Source organism: Drosophila serrata, unplaced genomic scaffold (assembly GCF_035046125.1).
Source record: "Drosophila serrata isolate PLE 108 unplaced genomic scaffold, ASM3504612v1 contig_320, whole genome shotgun sequence".
In the NCBI taxonomy this organism is placed as follows: domain Eukaryota; kingdom Metazoa; phylum Arthropoda; class Insecta; order Diptera; family Drosophilidae; genus Drosophila; species Drosophila serrata.
The window spans coordinates 1-17334 of NW_028257218.1; the positions used below are offsets into that span (position 1 = coordinate 1).

The following is a 17334-nucleotide window of genomic DNA, read 5'->3' on the forward strand; positions in this document are numbered from 1 at the left end:
ACATACTTTGTTAATTTGCCAAAATATTACACTTTATATAACAAGTATATAAATGGAATATACATTCTTTAAAACATTATCAAAAAAGATTGAATATTGCTCTACAAATAACATATACAGAAAGGACTCAAAGTCACAAGGAATAGCATTTAAATATAGAATGATTTTAACCAAAATCAGACAAAACAGTTCTTAATTATAAAAACACGCACTGCAATGATATTTTTTAAGTTTAATAACCAATTTTATAAACCAACTCAAATAAAATGCAATATAAGGTGTAACATAAATTCCCCATAAACTGGGTCGGTCCAAAATTTCCTTTATATGTATTACACTGTCACGACCAGGGGATCCCCAATTTTAGTATTTTTTCCCCTTTTTCGATCACTTTGGGTGTCTGGGCCTATCGCCTATCGGTTTTTATTAATCCCCACTGACAGCAGCCAAATGTTATTTATAAATACGAAGCGCATGAATTTTAATTAAGCGCATCCCGCAATTGCTATGGTTTGCCTTGGCCGTTGGGTTTCATGTGGGGCTTGGTCCTGCGATTCCCGTCTCCGGCGGAGCCATTGTCCATATGAAATTTTGATTGATGATTCCCCGAATAGCAGAATTTGCCCCCTCCATACTCTGCTCTGCTCTCCGTCTAACTATCGATTGTCGCTGTCATAAAAAGTGAGGGCCCAAAAAGGCGCGCATATATGTGGATAAAGAGAGAATGAGTATGCAGTGCCGAAGCTTATGCAAATCAAGACATGCCGCACACATCACTTTGTTTTACCAGCCGCCCTTGCCCCCGAGCCACGCCCAGTTTTTATACCACCGCCCACAGGCGAGTGCAGGAGCTTGTCAAAACTTGGTTTCCCTTCTTTTCTTTTTTTGAGAATCAGCTGCTATAAAAAACGAGCTCTGAAAAGTTGGATATTGGTAAGGCGACTCTTCAAATACCCTTGCGTTGGCAATAAAATATTTGAAAATAATATTTTAAAACATTTAAAGTAGCTAAACACATATTTCTTTTCATTAAATAAATAAGAGAAAACTTGATATAATAAAGTGAGCAAGGGGAAAAGGAAACTGTTTTTGATACAATTGTATTTATTTCATTATTGTGCTGCCAAAAATATACATATATTAGTTGTTAGAATATATTTATTGAAAGTAATATTGTAGACATATTTTTGTTTTAGGGTACTGATAACGAAAAAAATTCTCCATTGCATATTGTTAACCGGTTGTTTGGCAGACCAAAAATCAGTAACTGGAAGCAAAAATCGTGATGGGAAGCGACTCTACTGGCTGCTGCATTTGCAGATTCTGCCGGCGCTGTTGCAACACTTGCCGGAGTTGATTTTTGCATATTCCTGATAGCGACGGCATTAGTCTCCAGTGAACTGGCACATAAAAGCACAGTTATGGACTGATTGTCGGGGCCGCTATCCGACGTACGTGTAAATTGCCAGCCATCTTCATAGAGACGGCTGGCTGACCCCGAGCCCCATCCCATTGGCTGGCATCCCTGGCATCCTCGCTGTCTATTGCAGGCAGCAAGTGTTAGTATTTCAAACTTTTGTTCAATAAGATTTATATGACTGACAGTTCGGGGTTGGAAGCGAAACCCGCCCGGCACACAGTGCAGGAAAAAACAAGTTTTGATTTCCAATTCTTTTCAGTTTTTTTTTTTTTGCTTTTTTGCATTCTCTTCTGATATGTGAGTTCGAGTTCTCACGTCTCCCCTTCTGTGGCAATTTTTTCGTTTAGTTTGTGTTTTATTTGTCGTTGTTCACAGCTTAACTGCGCGACAGTTTCAAATCCTAGTTGGGCCTTTGAAATGTTGGATTTTCAAACAATTTTTCAGTTTAAAGCGAGTTGCTGGCTGCCTTTAATAAGCTCTCAAGAATATTTAGAATGAAGACAGATTCAGTGAATTTGTTGTATTAACAATTTGAAAGAATTTTTACATTCTAGTATAAATAAAATTATACATTAAATTGAAGGTATAGACATTTATAGCTTGTTGGTTCCTTTACATCATACATGGGCACGCCTTGGGTTGCCCTTGTGTCCATGTATGCTTTACATCATTTTATACAATGTCTCTTTAATATTTATAGATTGACTGTCCAGTAATAATCACAAAAAAAAAAAAAAAAAAAAAACAGTCCTTCTTATTACCATATTGCTCTTTTAAAAGCAATTGATGCGTTTTAATCAGATTGACAAAGGCAAATAAACCATAATCCTTAAGGGCCTACCTATAGGATCTGGGTAAACAAGGCGGGACAAGCCTATCTGCATAGATTGAATCTGCTAGAGATCCTGAGAGATACACAGATACTTGAGCTATAACGCACAGTTTTCATTGTTGGCTTACGCCGCCGCTCTGAGATGTTATTTTGTACGGTGGGGTCTTAACTCTATCACAAGCCACTCGAAATGCAGCCAAACCATCCATTCAATCTAAGCCTCTCCACAAGAGCGCACAGATACACTGAAAGAATAACGATCCGAAAAGGTAGTTTTCCATTGAATATGTTTGCTCTTAACATATTGATATACAAGCTTGAATGCCAGATTTATTTTTACCTCTAAGCCCCAGTCTTTTCAAAAGAATTGTTCTCTGTGTGCGACTGTACACACACTAATGCGCAACAATGCGGGGAAAGGATAAGAGTCCTCAATACATAGAAATTCCTCGACTAGGCGCTGTTATTGAAACCACTCGAGCGCGAACTGTGAGTGCTAAAAGCGGCAGATCTGTAGTGGGATATAGGGATATATACCGCGGAGAAAGCAGATAAAGGTGAAACGAGGCGGAGTGGCGGTGTGCAAGTGCACACCTTGTCCGCATAGGTCTACAATAATTGCCTGCACTTTAAGTGCGCCATTAGTACTAAATTACAGACAGCCAGCCAACCAAGCGGCATCTAACGGCGCGGTCTAATTACTCGCTCACCTGCAGCTCCCTTTTTGCGCCCACTTTCACTACCCCCAGAGACCAAACCCCACCCAGAGCCACCGACCACCCACAGCATAGCACACACACACCCCCAACCCACCCATCGAAGCAGCAAATGCAGGAAAAAGTAAAGTGCGCTAATGGCAATTAGAAGTTTACCCGAGTGCAGTCAAAAATTTTGTAACGGCTGCAGCTGAAACTGGAAAATGGAAAATGGAACCGAAGCTGAAACTGAAGCTGAAGCTGAAGCTTGTGCTGCATTATTGAACATTTGGCTAATTGCCGTATAATTATTGCAGTTAAAAAATTTAGCACGATGCCAGGCGGTGGCGGTGATTGTTTTGGTGTTGGTGTTGGTGGCTTTGGCAATCCTTGACCGTTTCAGAAACTCCACATTGCGTCAGGTCATTGTTACACTTGACTATGCCAAATTACGTATACGCCACGTTTGCCTAGCAAAATTCGACCAAAAGCCACAAACATTTGCATTGCATTGACCGAGACAGTAAAACAAAGGACTAAAGTGCACTTAAAGAGATATTCTACTATAAAAATATAATTTCATTAATTTCATAAAAAATTCGACAAACTTAAGGAATAAAACAAAAAGTATTTGATCTTTTTTTTATCAAAATTGTAGTGTGTTCTAAGAATGAAATAGATGAATATAAGATATTCTTAAGTGAAGGCTATTTGAATATTATTTTAAAAACCAAATTAAGTTCATATATAAAAAAAAATAATATAATTGATTATTTGTTAATGAGCAAGACATATTTTTAATAAAACTGCTAATTATTCCTCTAAGTGCATAGAAATAGTAAGATACGCTACACATCAGCTGCCGAGATCCATTGCCGCATTATGCAGTTGCAGTTGCTGTTTAGCAGTTGCATTGGCTCCCATCTAATGCAAATATTATGGCAAAATCTCATAATTAAGATAAGCAACTCGGTTGAGTGGTTTTAATGAAAATCAAACAATATCCAAATGCAACAATAACAGTGACAGAACAAGAGAGGGTAGTGAGAGGTGCACCACCCAGGATGCACTCGGCAGTGGCAACCTCCACATCTGCCTCTGGTTAATATTTAATTAATGCTTAGACCGTGTTTGCCATTGTCCAAGTGAACCTCCATGCATTGCCATGGCTACTTGCATAATTATTTTGCCAGAAATTTGTCTTGGTCACACAGCCCAAGCCTGTGTTTTTGATACTGAACTCCGATTACTTTGTATGCCAAAAATCCGCAGAAGGCGGTGAGCACAACACATCTATTCAATCACATTTATAGATATGTAGTTATTAATATAATTGTATTCCTGATTAAATTGAGGTTGTTATCTAATATTGTGTGATTTACTCGCAAATTTTGATATCATTAAATTAAACTTTTTAAACTTTCTTTATTTCTTAATTTATTGGTAGCTTTAGAGACGAGAAATCTAATTCGAGAGTACCAATTTAACCAAAACTGCATTTTGAATGAAAATTCCTAATGTCTAATTGGGATTAATAAATAAATTGAAGTTTTTAAAACATTAAAAAAGTATTTTAGGTGAATGCCTAAAAATATCAATTTCAATTTAATATTCTAATTCAATATTTTAGCTATTGAATGTATTTTATATGGAATAGTGGGATGTTGATGAAAATTTAACATAGAAAAAAACCCAACTTAATGTTGATTTTCTATATATTGAAATGGAAAACAAAATTCCTTCATCATCACTTGCTAATCCTACACCATGCGTAATCGAATCGTAAAACGGCGACACGATAATTAGGAGGAGAAAACTGTGTCACCGCAGAAAGTATATGCAACGAGGACTTTTCTGGGGAGTGCTTATAATTAAGGCTTAATTGAACGAGGCAGTCGTCACGTAAGCCAGTTAATGATGCACACGTTACTCGCCTTTGACATGGCATGATTACACCGCAAACCCCTTCTCCCAAGACCAGCTTTAAGTTTCCGTTGGTAAGTAAGGTTTTTAGCTCCCAAACTCTATTAAAGCATTTTCCATGAGTTTTTCTTTTCATGGCCATTGTATAACTCACATGCCTGGCATTTGGCTAAAGGTCCTTTTGTGTCGCCTGGAAGGCAGACGACAGAGCATTGTTTCAGATATACTTTATTACGTTACCCGAAAAGTTAAATATGCAATTCGGTGTGCATATTAACCCGCAAGTGAGACGGGTGCTGAGGTGGTTCTGGGTCGAAAAAGTTGCCATTTTTTGGGCCAACTATTTAGCATAACGACGGTCTCTCATTATGAGGCAATGTCCCCGACAGGCGGGCGTGCTCTTAACTTTATTTGCCCAGTGCATTTGACCCCCGTATTTTCAGAGGGAGGTGCTGCAGGAGTAGGAACAGTTGAAGTAGGAGGTGCAGAAACAGGACCTGAAGCTGGAGCTGGAATGGTCACAGGAACAGGACAAGGCGGTAGTTAGCAGAAAGCAGCCAGCGAGCGGCGAATGGCCAACACCAAAGCACCGGGCACGTAAAATATGCGCAGTTGTACACCGGTAGTGTATGCCAGAGATCACTTGACTATAAACGAGATTAAAAATTCAATTACGTTGGAGTTGGAAGCTGCATCGAGTAGCAGCAAAGAGCGCAGGTAAACAAAAAATAACACCCAACGAGGGCAAAGGCAAAAAAAAAACAACATGGACAGCAAAAGTTGGCCCAAGCTGAACCATTGCAAAAAACAACCTGGTTGGAAGTTATGCAAAGTAAACCGATCTAATAAATACACTGCGCAATGTGATAATTTTATAAGTATTACCCATTTACTGATAAATACAATCTATATCAAGGTTTCTTAAATCTTTAGCTAAGAAAGAAGAATCTCTGGAACTAAATGAAGTTGATAAACAATAAGAAGAAGCCAAACCATTTCCAAGTTGAAGTACTATGAATACAACTATATCTTAAACTTTTTGATAAAATTAACGCTTATCTTGATTTTGTTCATCACTATATATAACTTGATTTATTTGTTATACCAAAAATCACAATACCCCAACCGATGTGACCCAAAAATAAGGTAGAAAGACAAACGCCATGACTCTAGCGTATGCTCTCTCAAGTCAAAGCTTGGCATACGCTGCTTCTGCTGGTGCAACTAGTTCCGGGAAAAGGGGTTGTTCGGGAGCCAGTGCCGGGAGACCGGCGGTGTGGAGCAGGTGAATCGCTGGACACAGAAGTGGTCAGTGGCGGCGACGTTGTCGCAGCCAACGGAAGTTGACAACAATTTATGTGCCTGAAACGGATACAATTTACAAGCCGAGCAGCTATGGCCCCGCTGACTGTGCACGTGTAGCCGTGTATAGAAGAGGTGACTGCCGACGGCAGGGTGTTCACTGTACAGGTGCGGCAATGGCCGAAATCCTGGGACCGGCACCCAAAAACTTCAAACGGAATTTTGTGTGAGTACTTAGTGCAAAGTGGTCAGGGACAGGATTCATTCTTGCGTGTGTGTTTGATGCACTTAGAAAAAAATATTCTTACACAAAAAAAAAAAAAAAATTAAAATTGTTAAAAATATAGAAGGTTATCGGAAACAAGAAAGAAATTCTGCTAGCTGAAGCTTGTATATCTTTTCAAATTGCTATTGAAAAATTTACAATTAATACAATGTAAACAATATGAATTTTTCTTTTTATTTAATTGTGTTTAATATATTCTACATTCAATATAATAATATTGTATTTAATGAATACAATGTAAGAAATATGAATTTCCTTTTTATTAAACAATAGTTTTTATAGCAATTAAAACTGAAATTCTAGAATATAACAAAACGGCTATGTATTTGTTTTAAATTTTCTTTTCATTCTTATGGCAGCTATAAGATATAGTCGTCCGATTTGGTTCCTCCTGACTTATACAGTAGTGAGAAGATGAACAACAAAGTTTAGTTTACATAGCTTAAAAACTGAGAAACTAGTTTGCGTAGAAAAGGAAACGGAGAAACGGAAATGGCTAGATCGATTGGACTGTTGATGCTGATCAAGAATATGTCTCCTTCATTGCGTTGCAATTTTCGGACTAAAATATCATACCCTACAAATGTAAACATAAACATTATAAACCAAGTAATTTAATCTTAGTTTCTGAGATTCATGAATTCGTTGAGACGAACATTGCAGGATCGAATAATTGGAGCATATTGATCAAGATTACTTATTATTATATGTGCAAGGTATAACCAAATAATAATATTAATCAATCAATCAATAGTAAGAAATATAAAAATTAAAGTTTTTTCATAAATATTATAACTCAGTTACTATTTTCCTTAGTGTTTATATATGTTTTTTTTAGTCCTGTTTTTCAGGTCCCTTTTCTTCTACCTCTCCCTCCACTCTGGTTGTTAGGGGCAACAGCCGGAGCCGAGTCAGCCTCAGTCGCATTCGCAGGTGGAGAAAAACGAGCGAAACATTTGAATTTCGTTTCAAGTTGAAGTTGATAAAAAGCCAGTGATTTAGGGCGTGTCCTGGTGCTAGCAACGGACACAAATTTGGGTTCACTTTTTCCACCGGAGTTCCTGTCCCTTTGCAGCCCACTTGGCCCACAATTTCGCACAGGTAGCTTGGAGCCCAGTTAAAAAAAAAGTAACCCGCAATTAAGATAAAGTTTTTTTTTTGCTGCGATATTTTTAACTCGGTAATTTTTGTGTACTTTGCCCAAAGTTCTTGGGAGTGGGCGTGGCTTTGGGCTAGGGCATTGGAGGCGGTTACAGCGATGACTTTGAACAAAAAAATATAATAAATATACTTAAATGCCTTTCATTTAATCAAGCCAAAAGAGAGAGGGTGTTAATACATACGTATACAGGGGGGACAACAATTTTCAATGCCAATTTGATTAATATCGCGCATACGACATGTGTGTGTGGGTCGATTTGAGACAATGATAGAAGCCGCTTCAATGTGCTTTGCTTTAGCAGAGCGTAAATGACTCATCTCAATTTGTATGCACACCTATACACCTTACATAATACAAAAAAAAAAAAGTTAAATTCATACTGCGGCAAACAAACAACAAATGGAAGCAAGATAATGCTAACATTATAATTAAATTTAATAGAATAATGTAATTCAACTTTCTACCCAAACTATAAATTTTCATAATAATAGATAGATAATAGGCAATATAATAATAATAATAGAATAATAGATTAATTTGCATAGCTAATATAATGACTTCATTAAAAATACCATAATCTTGTATTATTAAGACAAGTGATAAGGCAACAAAATTTCAATTTGTAAATAAAAACCTGAATTCGGCAGAGCAACTGTCTCCATTTTAATGTCTAGTGCGAGCGGTGTTCCCCAGCTATTTTCTCAAATGCGCCACAAACAAATATCTGACCAACTATTTATAAAATATATAATTTCAACATTCGTAAACGATAAGATTTATTAGACACTAGGCACTTGAAATTAAAAACGACAAAAACATATTTACAAATATATGTACAAAGACTCTATTGCTTCTTGAGCTTATCAGCATGAGGGCACTTCTGGCTCTTGCCTCGTAGTAATTTACAAGATAACTTCAGGAGGACGAGTACAACGAGCAAAGGCACACCGAAAAGCACAGCCAATGTGTCCAAGCTGTGGAGTTGGACGAAGTTAAGGTCTCGGGATGTTGCCCTCAAATGTGGAGCACCCTTGTGCCGGAGAACATACTCCGTCCACCAAATGGCACGATCCAGAGCTGGTTCCGGTTGATCCCGATACAACTCAGAAATGGTAGCCGCTGCTTGGGCGTAGCTGGGATCTGTGAGCAATGTTTGGATTGCTTTTTCCAAATCCTCCTGCTTTAGGTTATTCAAATCCAGTCCCAATCCGAATCCTATTCTTTGGGCACGATGCACATTCATATGCTGATCATAGAAGCATGGCAATCCCAGCACGGGTTTGCCAAAATACACACTCTCTGTGGTGCTCAGCAGCCCTCCATGGGTAATGAACAACTTCACATTAGAATGAGCGAGAATATCCGGCTGGGGAAACCACTTCTTGATGAGCACATTCGGAGGCTTTCCCGGCATCTCATCATCTTCGAATTTCCACATCACTCGCTGCTTCAATTTTGCAAAGGTTTTCAGTAGAGTGTCCCGAGTTTCCTGAGGAAGATCTTTGCTCTTTACATTGGATCCCATGGAGAAGTAGATGACCCCATCGGGGGAGCCCTCAATAAACTGCTTTATATCCTCGGGAAGGGGCTTCGGCTTATGAGAGATGTGCAGTCCTCCGACCTCGATCATGTTGGGCAAATAGGGGCGCGGATGGCTCAGAGAAAAGTGCTGACCCAACAGAATGAACGAAAAGCTGTCCATTACTTCGCTCATGGTTTTCTTCGAGTTCGGGAAATGCTTTTTGAACACTTTCTCCATATTCGGCAGATGCACCAAATGTCGATGTAATTCCTCTATTAGGTATTCGTAGACATTTGACAATCGTTCCGTGAAGGTCATCCGATTGGTGCGAGAGGAGGTGATCTGTGGATTGTACGACAATGGAGATATGTTGCCGACAGCCTGGTCAATGCGACTATCTGTTCCATAGCTGGAGAATCCAGCAAGGGTGGCATTAAAATGCTGGGCAAATGCATATAATGGTTCCATTTGAATCATCTCAGCCAGCACCAAATCAAAGGTTTCTCCAGAGTTCAGCAGCTTCTTGACACCCTCATCTTCTATTGTTAGCTCAATAAATTTCGCCAAAAAGTAATCCATTGCATTAAGTTGTTGCCAAAGGAAGGGTACATTCAGCATGGATAACATTTCTATTTGTAATAGATTTAAAGAGTAATTATTAAATTTCATGCTTTTCACTACGATGAACTCACCGTCAGAGAATTCGTGAACCTTCATAGCCTCAATAAACCTCATGTTCGGATATGCCTTGTTCTTGAATGCGTTGATCACTGTCACCTGGTGGCCCTTGTCGGCCAAGGCCTTCAAGTAAGTCTCCATATAAATGTACTGGGAGCGACCCGGAAAGGGAAAAGTGGCCAGAATCTTGGCACTCTCCGTCTCTAGAGGTTTGGCGCTCAAAACGGAAAAGACCAAAGCGATCACAGCTAACAGCTTCATTGTTACTCGACGAGTCTCTAGCAACGACTAACTGACCAGATCGCTGTGGGTTATCTATAAACTAATGTGAAAAGCTTTTGCTGAGAGTCAAAACAAGCTTTTAAGGTGAAAAAGAATCGACTATTCATGATTACAAAGGGAATAAACTTTTGCCTTCTCACCCAGATAAGAAGTGAAAAAGGTTTCCCTAAGTTAGGGTAGTCCAGGCTATAGTTGTTGTTTAATTGCTATATCAGCCTTTCGTTAGACGTATCTTTATAGATTCTCCTTCAGGCTTGTTTTGAATGATGAAATAGTGCTTCCTAGCAGTGTCTGCAATCTATTTCACATTTTTGTTTAATATTACCAAATAAGCTTTAATGATACGCTCCTATACATAAAAAAAGTAACGTTTATGGAAATATTTGAACTTTGTCTCCCGGCATGACTTTCTTGAATATGTAGAGAAGAACTGAAGTTTAAGGATATCCAGTCACTATCTCGTTGGGCTTAGGAATGTATTTCTTATTATGACACTAACATAAGAGTTGAGCCTACATGTTTAAAGATCAGGAACAAAAGAGTAAATCAACATGAAACTTAAATAAATTCTAAAAAGAAAATTGGCAGCGTTAAAAGAAAAGAATTTCATTAAAAACAATAAAGGAAACTTACTTCGGCACCCCAAAGTTTTTATAACCTTGCAGATTGCAATTCGATTACTACATTCATTACAGTCACTACATTCACTTCATAATGAATATATTTACAGTTTTACGTTACAGTTTTACATTGATAGCATTTTCCTCGATATCTAACCATTATTCCTGTGGCAGCTATATGATATAGACGTCCGATCGTACTTATTTATATACGAGTGAGTGTATATAAGAGACTAATTGCATGGTTTTATCCTTCAAAACTAAGAGACTAGTTTGCGAGAAACAGACGGACAGACAGACGGACATGGCTAGATCGACTCGGCTTGATCCTGATATATGGTCGGAAATGACTCCTTCACTGCGTTGCAAACTTCTGACTAAAATTGTCCTCAAAGGGTATACAAAATAAACAAAAGAATGAAGAACTAATAACCTTTTATTTCTCTTTAAGTCAAATTAATGAAAGCATTTCAAAATAAATTGAGTTTCATTGTTATAACTAGTTGATTATTATTAACATCATAATAGGAAATCCAGGATTAACATTTCTTAAATATATACATACTCTCTTCCAGGAGGAACACAAAGTCAACACCGTACACGACTTAACACAGATTGTTAAGCTTACTTTAGTTTATTTAACTCTTGTTGATTGAAACACAGATTTTCTATTGAATTAGAATTTTTGCAACAGAACTAACGTGCCTGAGGAATCAACGTTAGTTCGATCGATCGATAGCAATATTTCGAAAACAAATGGTGTAGGCGTGTTTACGTCCCCACTGACAAATGCTGAATATTCAAAACTCAAGCTTTTCCTATACTTAATTTCCTTTCACCTTTAATATGTTATATATTATTTGTATTGTATAAACTATTTAAATTTACATTTTAGGCTTGATAAGGATAAAGGTCTTATGAGTAGCACTCTATTTTTGCAATTTTACTTTGAGCCTGTAAGTAGGCAAATCATATCAAGCAATACCGAAGACAGCCGATTAAATTATGAATATAAACTCAAGCAATACATAATAAGTAATAGTAATAAATACTCTAAATATCTTCGGCTTAGTTATAGAAATAAATTGGATTAATTTAAATTGGAGGTCCCTTCAGATAATTCAAAAATGCAGAAAAGCAATCAATATATTTATTTCTAATATTGTTAACCTTTACAAATACCCAATAAATTCGATTAAAATATATCTGTTTTACTTTTAAAAAATCCAAAGAGTTTTCTATAATATTAAAAAACAAATTGTAAGAACCACCAGGAACAATTGAACAACCTGAGGTTATATTCTAAAACAAAAAAACATTTTTGGCAACATTGCGTTATCGAAAAATAAGCTAAATGTAATAAACACGATTTTGATAGCTAATCAAAATTTAAAGATCCAGCGGGAGTGTGTTCCCCATATATTTAATCAATAAAATATATATTTTCAGAATTCGAATACGATAAGATTAATGGCAGACACTTGACTAGTTTGTGAACTATTTCACTAAATTGTTAACTAAAGACTTGTAAATTTATACAAAAACTCTACTGTTTCTTGAGCTTATCAGCATGAGGGCACTTCTGGCTCTTGCCTCGTAGTAATTTACAAGATAACTTCAGGAGGACGAATGCAACCAGCAGAGGCACACCGAAAAGCACAGCCAAGGTGTCCAAGCTGTGGAGTTGGACGAAGTTAAGGTCTTGGGATGTTGCCCTCAAATGTGGAGCACCCTTGTGCCGGAGAACATACTCCGTCCACCAAATGGCACGATCCAGAGCTGGTTCCGGTTGATCCCGATACAACTCAGAAATGGTAGCCGCTGCTTGCGCGTAGCTGGGATCTGTGAGCAATGTTTTGATTGCCTTTCCCAAATCCTCTTGCTTTAGGTTATTCAAATCCAGTCCCAATCCAAATCCCATTCTTTGGGCACGATGCACATTCATATGCTGGTCAACAATGCACGGCAATCCCAAAATGGGTTTGCCAAAATACACACTCTCTGTGGTGCTCAGCAGACCTCCATGGGTAATGAACATTTTCACATTAGGATGAGCGAGGATATCTGTTTGGGGAAACCACTTCTTGATCAACACATTCGGAGGCTTTCCCGGCATCTTATCATCCTCGAATTTCCACAGCACTCGCTGCTTCAATTTTGCAAAGGTATTCAGCAGAGTGTCTCGAATTTCCAGGGGAAGATCTTTGCTTTTAATATTGGATCCCATTGAGAAGTATATGACCCCATCGGGTGAGCCTTCAATGAACTGCTTTATGTCCTCGGGAAGGGGCTTCGGCTTATGACAGATGTGCAGTCCTCCGACCTCGATCATGTTGGGCAAATAGGGTCGCGGATGGCTCAGGGAGAAGTGCTGACCCAACAGCACGAACGAAAAGCTGTCCATTACTTCTGCCATGGTTTTCTTCGAGTTCGAAAAATGCTTTTTGAACACTTTCTCCATATTTGGCAGATGCACCCAATGACGATGAAATCCCTCCATCATGTGTTCGTAGACATTTGACAATCGTTCCGTGAAGGTCATCCGATTGGTGCGTGGAGAAGTGAGTAGTGGGTTGTACGACATGGGAGATATATTACCGATAACCTGATCAATGCGCCAATCTGTTCCACCGCTGGAGAATCCACCAAGGGTAGCATTGAAATGCTGGGCAAGTGCATATAATGGTTCGACTTGAATCATCTCAGCCAGCACCAAATCAAAAGTTTCTCCAGAGTTCAACAGCTGCTTGACACCCTTATCTTGCAGGAATGTTTCAGTAAAATTGGAGACAATATAATTGATTGCATTTAGTTGTTGCCAAAGGAAGGGTTCATTAAACAGGGCCAGCATTGCTAAAGTTTAGAAAACTATAAAAAAATCAGAAAGGAAGCTAACTAAGGATTGCCGATGTTTATATAACGTTATTTCAAGTCAAATATATAACTCACCGTCATTGTATTCGTGAACCTTCATAGCTTCTATGAACCTCATGTTCGGATATGCCTTGTTCTTGAATGCGTTGATCACTGTCACCTGGTGGCCCTTATCGGCTAAGGCCTTCAAGTAAGTCTCCATATAAATGTACTGAGAGCGACCCGGAAAGGGAAAAGTGGCCAAGATCTTGGCACTCTCCGTCTCTTGAGGTTTGGCGCTCAAAACGGAAAAGACCAAAGCGATCACAGCTAACAGCTTCATTGTTACTCGACGAGTCTCTAGCAACGACTAACTGAGCAGATCGCTGTGGGTTCCCTATACACTTAAGTGACGAGCTTTTGGTGATAGTGCAAGCCAATTTAAAAGGCGCTAAAGAATCGGCAATTCATGATTACAAATGGAAAGTGTCGCCACTATTGGAGCGCCTAGATTATAACTGAAAGAGGTTTGTCCAAGTTAGGGTAGTCCAGGCTGTAGATTTTGTTTAATTGATCGATCATTGCTCGTATCTTTATTAATGCTTCATCAGTTTTGCTTTATATGATAAAATATCACTTTCTAGTTAAAAGTTAATCTTACTTGTTTCAGCTGTTCATGCTGAACCAGAATACTTTTTAAGATTGCAAATGTCTCCTTTACTGCTTTGCAAATTTCAGACTTAAATTATAAAACCTTGCAAGTGTATAAAAATCCCATAAGCATGTAACAAAATAATATATACCAACAAATCGTAACAACCAGCCAAAGAGGGTAGACAGTCAACTGTTGAATAATCTGAGGCTTCACTCCATTAAAAAAAATAAGGTTTCGGCAGAGCAACAGTGCGTTATCGAAAGAAAAGGTAAATACAATAAACCCAATTTTGATAGCTAATCGCAAGAAAAATGTTTAGCGGGAGCCGGTGTTCCCCAGCTGTTTGTTCCAATTACGTCACAAATAATCAAACGACTGCACAATAAAATATATAATTTCAGCACTCGTAAACGATAAGAGTAATGACAGACACTCGACTAGTTTGTAAACCAGGCTAAATTTTAAACTACAAATATGTACATACATACAGAGACTCTATTGCTTCTTGAGCTTATCAGCATGCGGGCACTTCTGACTTTTGCCTCGTAGTAATTTACAAGATAACTTCAGGAGGACGAATACCACCAGCAAAGGCACACCGAAAAGCACAGCCAAGGTGTCCAAGCTATAGAGTTGGATGAAGGTGAGGTCTCGGGATGTTGGCCTCAAATGAGGAGCACCCTTGTGTCGGAGAACATACTCCGTCCACCAAATGGCGCGATCCAGAGCTGTCTGTGGCTGATCCCTATATAGCTCTGAAATGGTAGCCGCTGCTTGGGCGTAGCTAGGATCTGTGAGCAATGTTTGGATTGCCTTTTCCAAATCCTCCTGGTTTAGGTTATGCAAATCCAGTCCCAATCCAAATCCCTTTCGTTGTGCGCGCTTCACGTTCATGTACTGATCATAAAAGCATGGCAATCCCAGCACGGGTTTGCCAAAGTACACACTCTCTGTGGAGCTCAGCAGCCCTCCATGGGTAATGAACATCTTTACATTAGGATGAGCAAGGATGTCCGGCTGAGGAAACCATTTCTTGATCAATACATTCGGAGGCTTTCCCGGCATCTCGTCATCTTCGAATTTCCACAGAATGCGCTGCTTCAATTTTGCAAAGGTTTTCAGCAAAGTGTCCCGAGTTTTCTGGTTAAGATCTTTGCTCTTTACATTGGATCCCATGGAGAAGTAGATGACCCCATCGGGGGAACCCTCAATGAACTGCTTTATGTCCTCGGGCAGCGGCTTCGGTTTGTGGAAGATGTGCACTCCTCCGACCTCGATCATGTTGGGCAAATAGGGACGCGGATGGCTCAGAGAAAAGTGCTGACCCAACAGCATGAACGAAAAGCTGTCCAAGACTTCAGTCATGGTTTTCTTCGCGTTCGGATAGTACTTATTGAACATCTTTTCCATGGCTGGCAGGTGCACCCAATTCCGATGAACTCCCTCAACCACTGTTTCGTACACATTGCTCAAGCGTTCAATGAAGGTCATTAGATTGGTACGGGGAGAGCTAGCTATTGCGTTATAGGACATCGGAGATATGTTTCCCATGACCCCATCGACGTGGTTGTCAGTTCCGAAGCTGGAGAATCCAGCAAGGGTGGCATTGAAGTGCTGGGCAAATGCATACAATGGTTCCATTTGAAACATCTCAGCCAGCACCAAATCAAAGGTTTCTCCAGAGTTCAACAGCTGCTTGACCCCCTCATCTTCCAGTGTTATTTTCGTATATTTAGACACAATATAGCTTATTGCATTGAGTTGTTGCCAAAGGAAGGGTTCATTAAGCAGGGCCAACATTGCTAAAGTTTAGAACATTGTAACAAAATCACTAGTTTCTTTTAATGATATACCAACTTACTGTCCGAGAATTCGTGACCCTTCATAGCCTCAATAAACCTCATGTTCGGATATGCCTTGTTCTTGAATGCATTGATCACTGTCACCTGGTGGCCCTTGTCGGCCAAAGCCTTCAAGTAAGTCTCCAGAAAGATGTACTGAGAGCGACCCGGAAACGGAAAAGTGGCCAAGATCTTGGCACTCACCGTCTCTTGAGGTTTGGCGCTCAAAGCGCAAAACACCAACGCGATCACAGCCAACAGCTTCATTGTTACTCGACGAGTCTCTAGCAACGACTAAGTGAGCAGATCGCAGTGGGTTCTCTATTTATGTGACGAGCTTTTGTGATAGCGTAAGGGAACGAAAAATCGTCAAGTCATGCTTATTATGAGAATAAACTATTATCTGTTCACAGCTGATACCCTCAGAAAAGAGCAGTCAGCAGAATCGAAAGAGGGTTATTAAGTATTTTCTAGGGTTTGTTTAGTTGTGGTATATTTCCACAATTGATTCAATCTTTATAGATTCTGTTCGAGATTTGATTTATGTGATGAAATATGAGTTGTTTGTTTGAAAAGTGATCAAATATGTTACAAATTTACGCTCCTGGTACGCGTTGGAACCAGTGTTTGGCAAAGATTTGAATTTCTTCGTGTTGTTTTGTTCCAGTATTAGTAGTGACACGGACCGGTACGGACCATCGAATTATTGAATATATAAAACCTTTCAAACATCTATTTTGCATTATTTAAAGAGTTAAGAGTAGAATGTTAAAAACAGAACAACAATATACGTTTCTTTAAATTAATATTGTATTTAATATTGAGGATTGAAAGATTCGAAGAAATTTTAACCGTCACTTATCATGACCTATCTGAATTTTGTGTTTATTTGAAATTTAAACAATTATAAACGAACCTGAGTACTCTTTAGCTAGTAGGTACTTTTTTGGGTAAGGTTAGAGGACACCTCAGTTTTTAAGATAATGATAACAACTTGAGGTGCTAAAGAGTTTTGATTTCTGTTCCAATATTTGTCCCTCGATTTATGGAAACGACTTTAAGTTGGCAAACGCCCAACAATCACTTAAAGATCTTCCCGTGAAGCGGAGACCACCGGAGTCCACCGGACTGAGTGCTAGGCAAATTCCCCAAAGAATGTGCGTGAGAAGTGCAGGCCAAACAAGCGGCGGAGGCAACTAAAAACAAAACGCACAACAGGGAGCAGCGCTAAAGGACGTGGAGGGGGCAAAAGGACTCAGGGAC

At 39.0% G+C, this 17334-nt stretch overlaps 3 protein-coding genes across 3 annotated transcripts; all 3 read right to left on the reverse strand.

Annotated features, from left to right (window-relative positions):
- Positions 1-8371: 8371 nt before the first annotated feature.
- On the reverse strand, positions 8372-10211 carry LOC110187702 (UDP-glycosyltransferase UGT5-like). Its single transcript, XM_020957136.2, has 2 exons — positions 9835-10211; positions 8372-9771 (listed from the first exon to the last, which is right to left on the reverse strand). Exons 1-2 carry the CDS (start codon positions 10079-10081, stop codon positions 8465-8467), a joined length of 1554 nt encoding a protein of 517 aa, XP_020812795.2. The 5' UTR covers positions 10082-10211; the 3' UTR covers positions 8372-8464.
- Positions 10212-12109: 1898 nt separating this feature from the next.
- Positions 12110-14026, reverse strand: LOC110187703 (UDP-glycosyltransferase UGT5-like). The gene is made up of 2 exons (XM_020957137.2): positions 13672-14026; positions 12110-13575 (listed from the first exon to the last, which is right to left on the reverse strand). Exons 1-2 carry the CDS (start codon positions 13916-13918, stop codon positions 12269-12271), a joined length of 1554 nt encoding a protein of 517 aa, XP_020812796.2. The 5' UTR covers positions 13919-14026; the 3' UTR covers positions 12110-12268.
- A 583-nt stretch (positions 14027-14609) lies between these two features.
- Positions 14610-16382, reverse strand: LOC110187778 (UDP-glycosyltransferase UGT5-like). Its single transcript, XM_020957246.2, has 2 exons — positions 16092-16382; positions 14610-16032 (listed from the first exon to the last, which is right to left on the reverse strand). Exons 1-2 carry the CDS (start codon positions 16336-16338, stop codon positions 14726-14728), a joined length of 1554 nt encoding a protein of 517 aa, XP_020812905.2. The 5' UTR covers positions 16339-16382; the 3' UTR covers positions 14610-14725.
- Positions 16383-17334: the final 952 nt, after the last annotated feature.

Bases quoted from the DNA above. Each gene is read 5' to 3' on its own strand.
- LOC110187703 (XM_020957137.2), bottom strand. From the start codon at position 13,918: ATGAAGCTGTTAGCTGTGATCGCTTTGGTCTTTTCCGTTTTGAGCGCC. The intron at 13,576-13,671 runs GTGAGTTATATA...TCTAAACTTTAG, and splicing joins GGTTCACGAATACAATGACG to CAATGCTGGCCCTGTTTAAT.
- LOC110187702 (XM_020957136.2), bottom strand. From the start codon at position 10,081: ATGAAGCTGTTAGCTGTGATCGCTTTGGTCTTTTCCGTTTTGAGCGCC. The intron at 9,772-9,834 runs GTGAGTTCATCG...TATTACAAATAG, and splicing joins GGTTCACGAATTCTCTGACG to AAATGTTATCCATGCTGAAT.
- LOC110187778 (XM_020957246.2), bottom strand. From the start codon at position 16,338: ATGAAGCTGTTGGCTGTGATCGCGTTGGTGTTTTGCGCTTTGAGCGCC. The intron at 16,033-16,091 runs GTAAGTTGGTAT...TCTAAACTTTAG, and splicing joins GGGTCACGAATTCTCGGACA to CAATGTTGGCCCTGCTTAAT.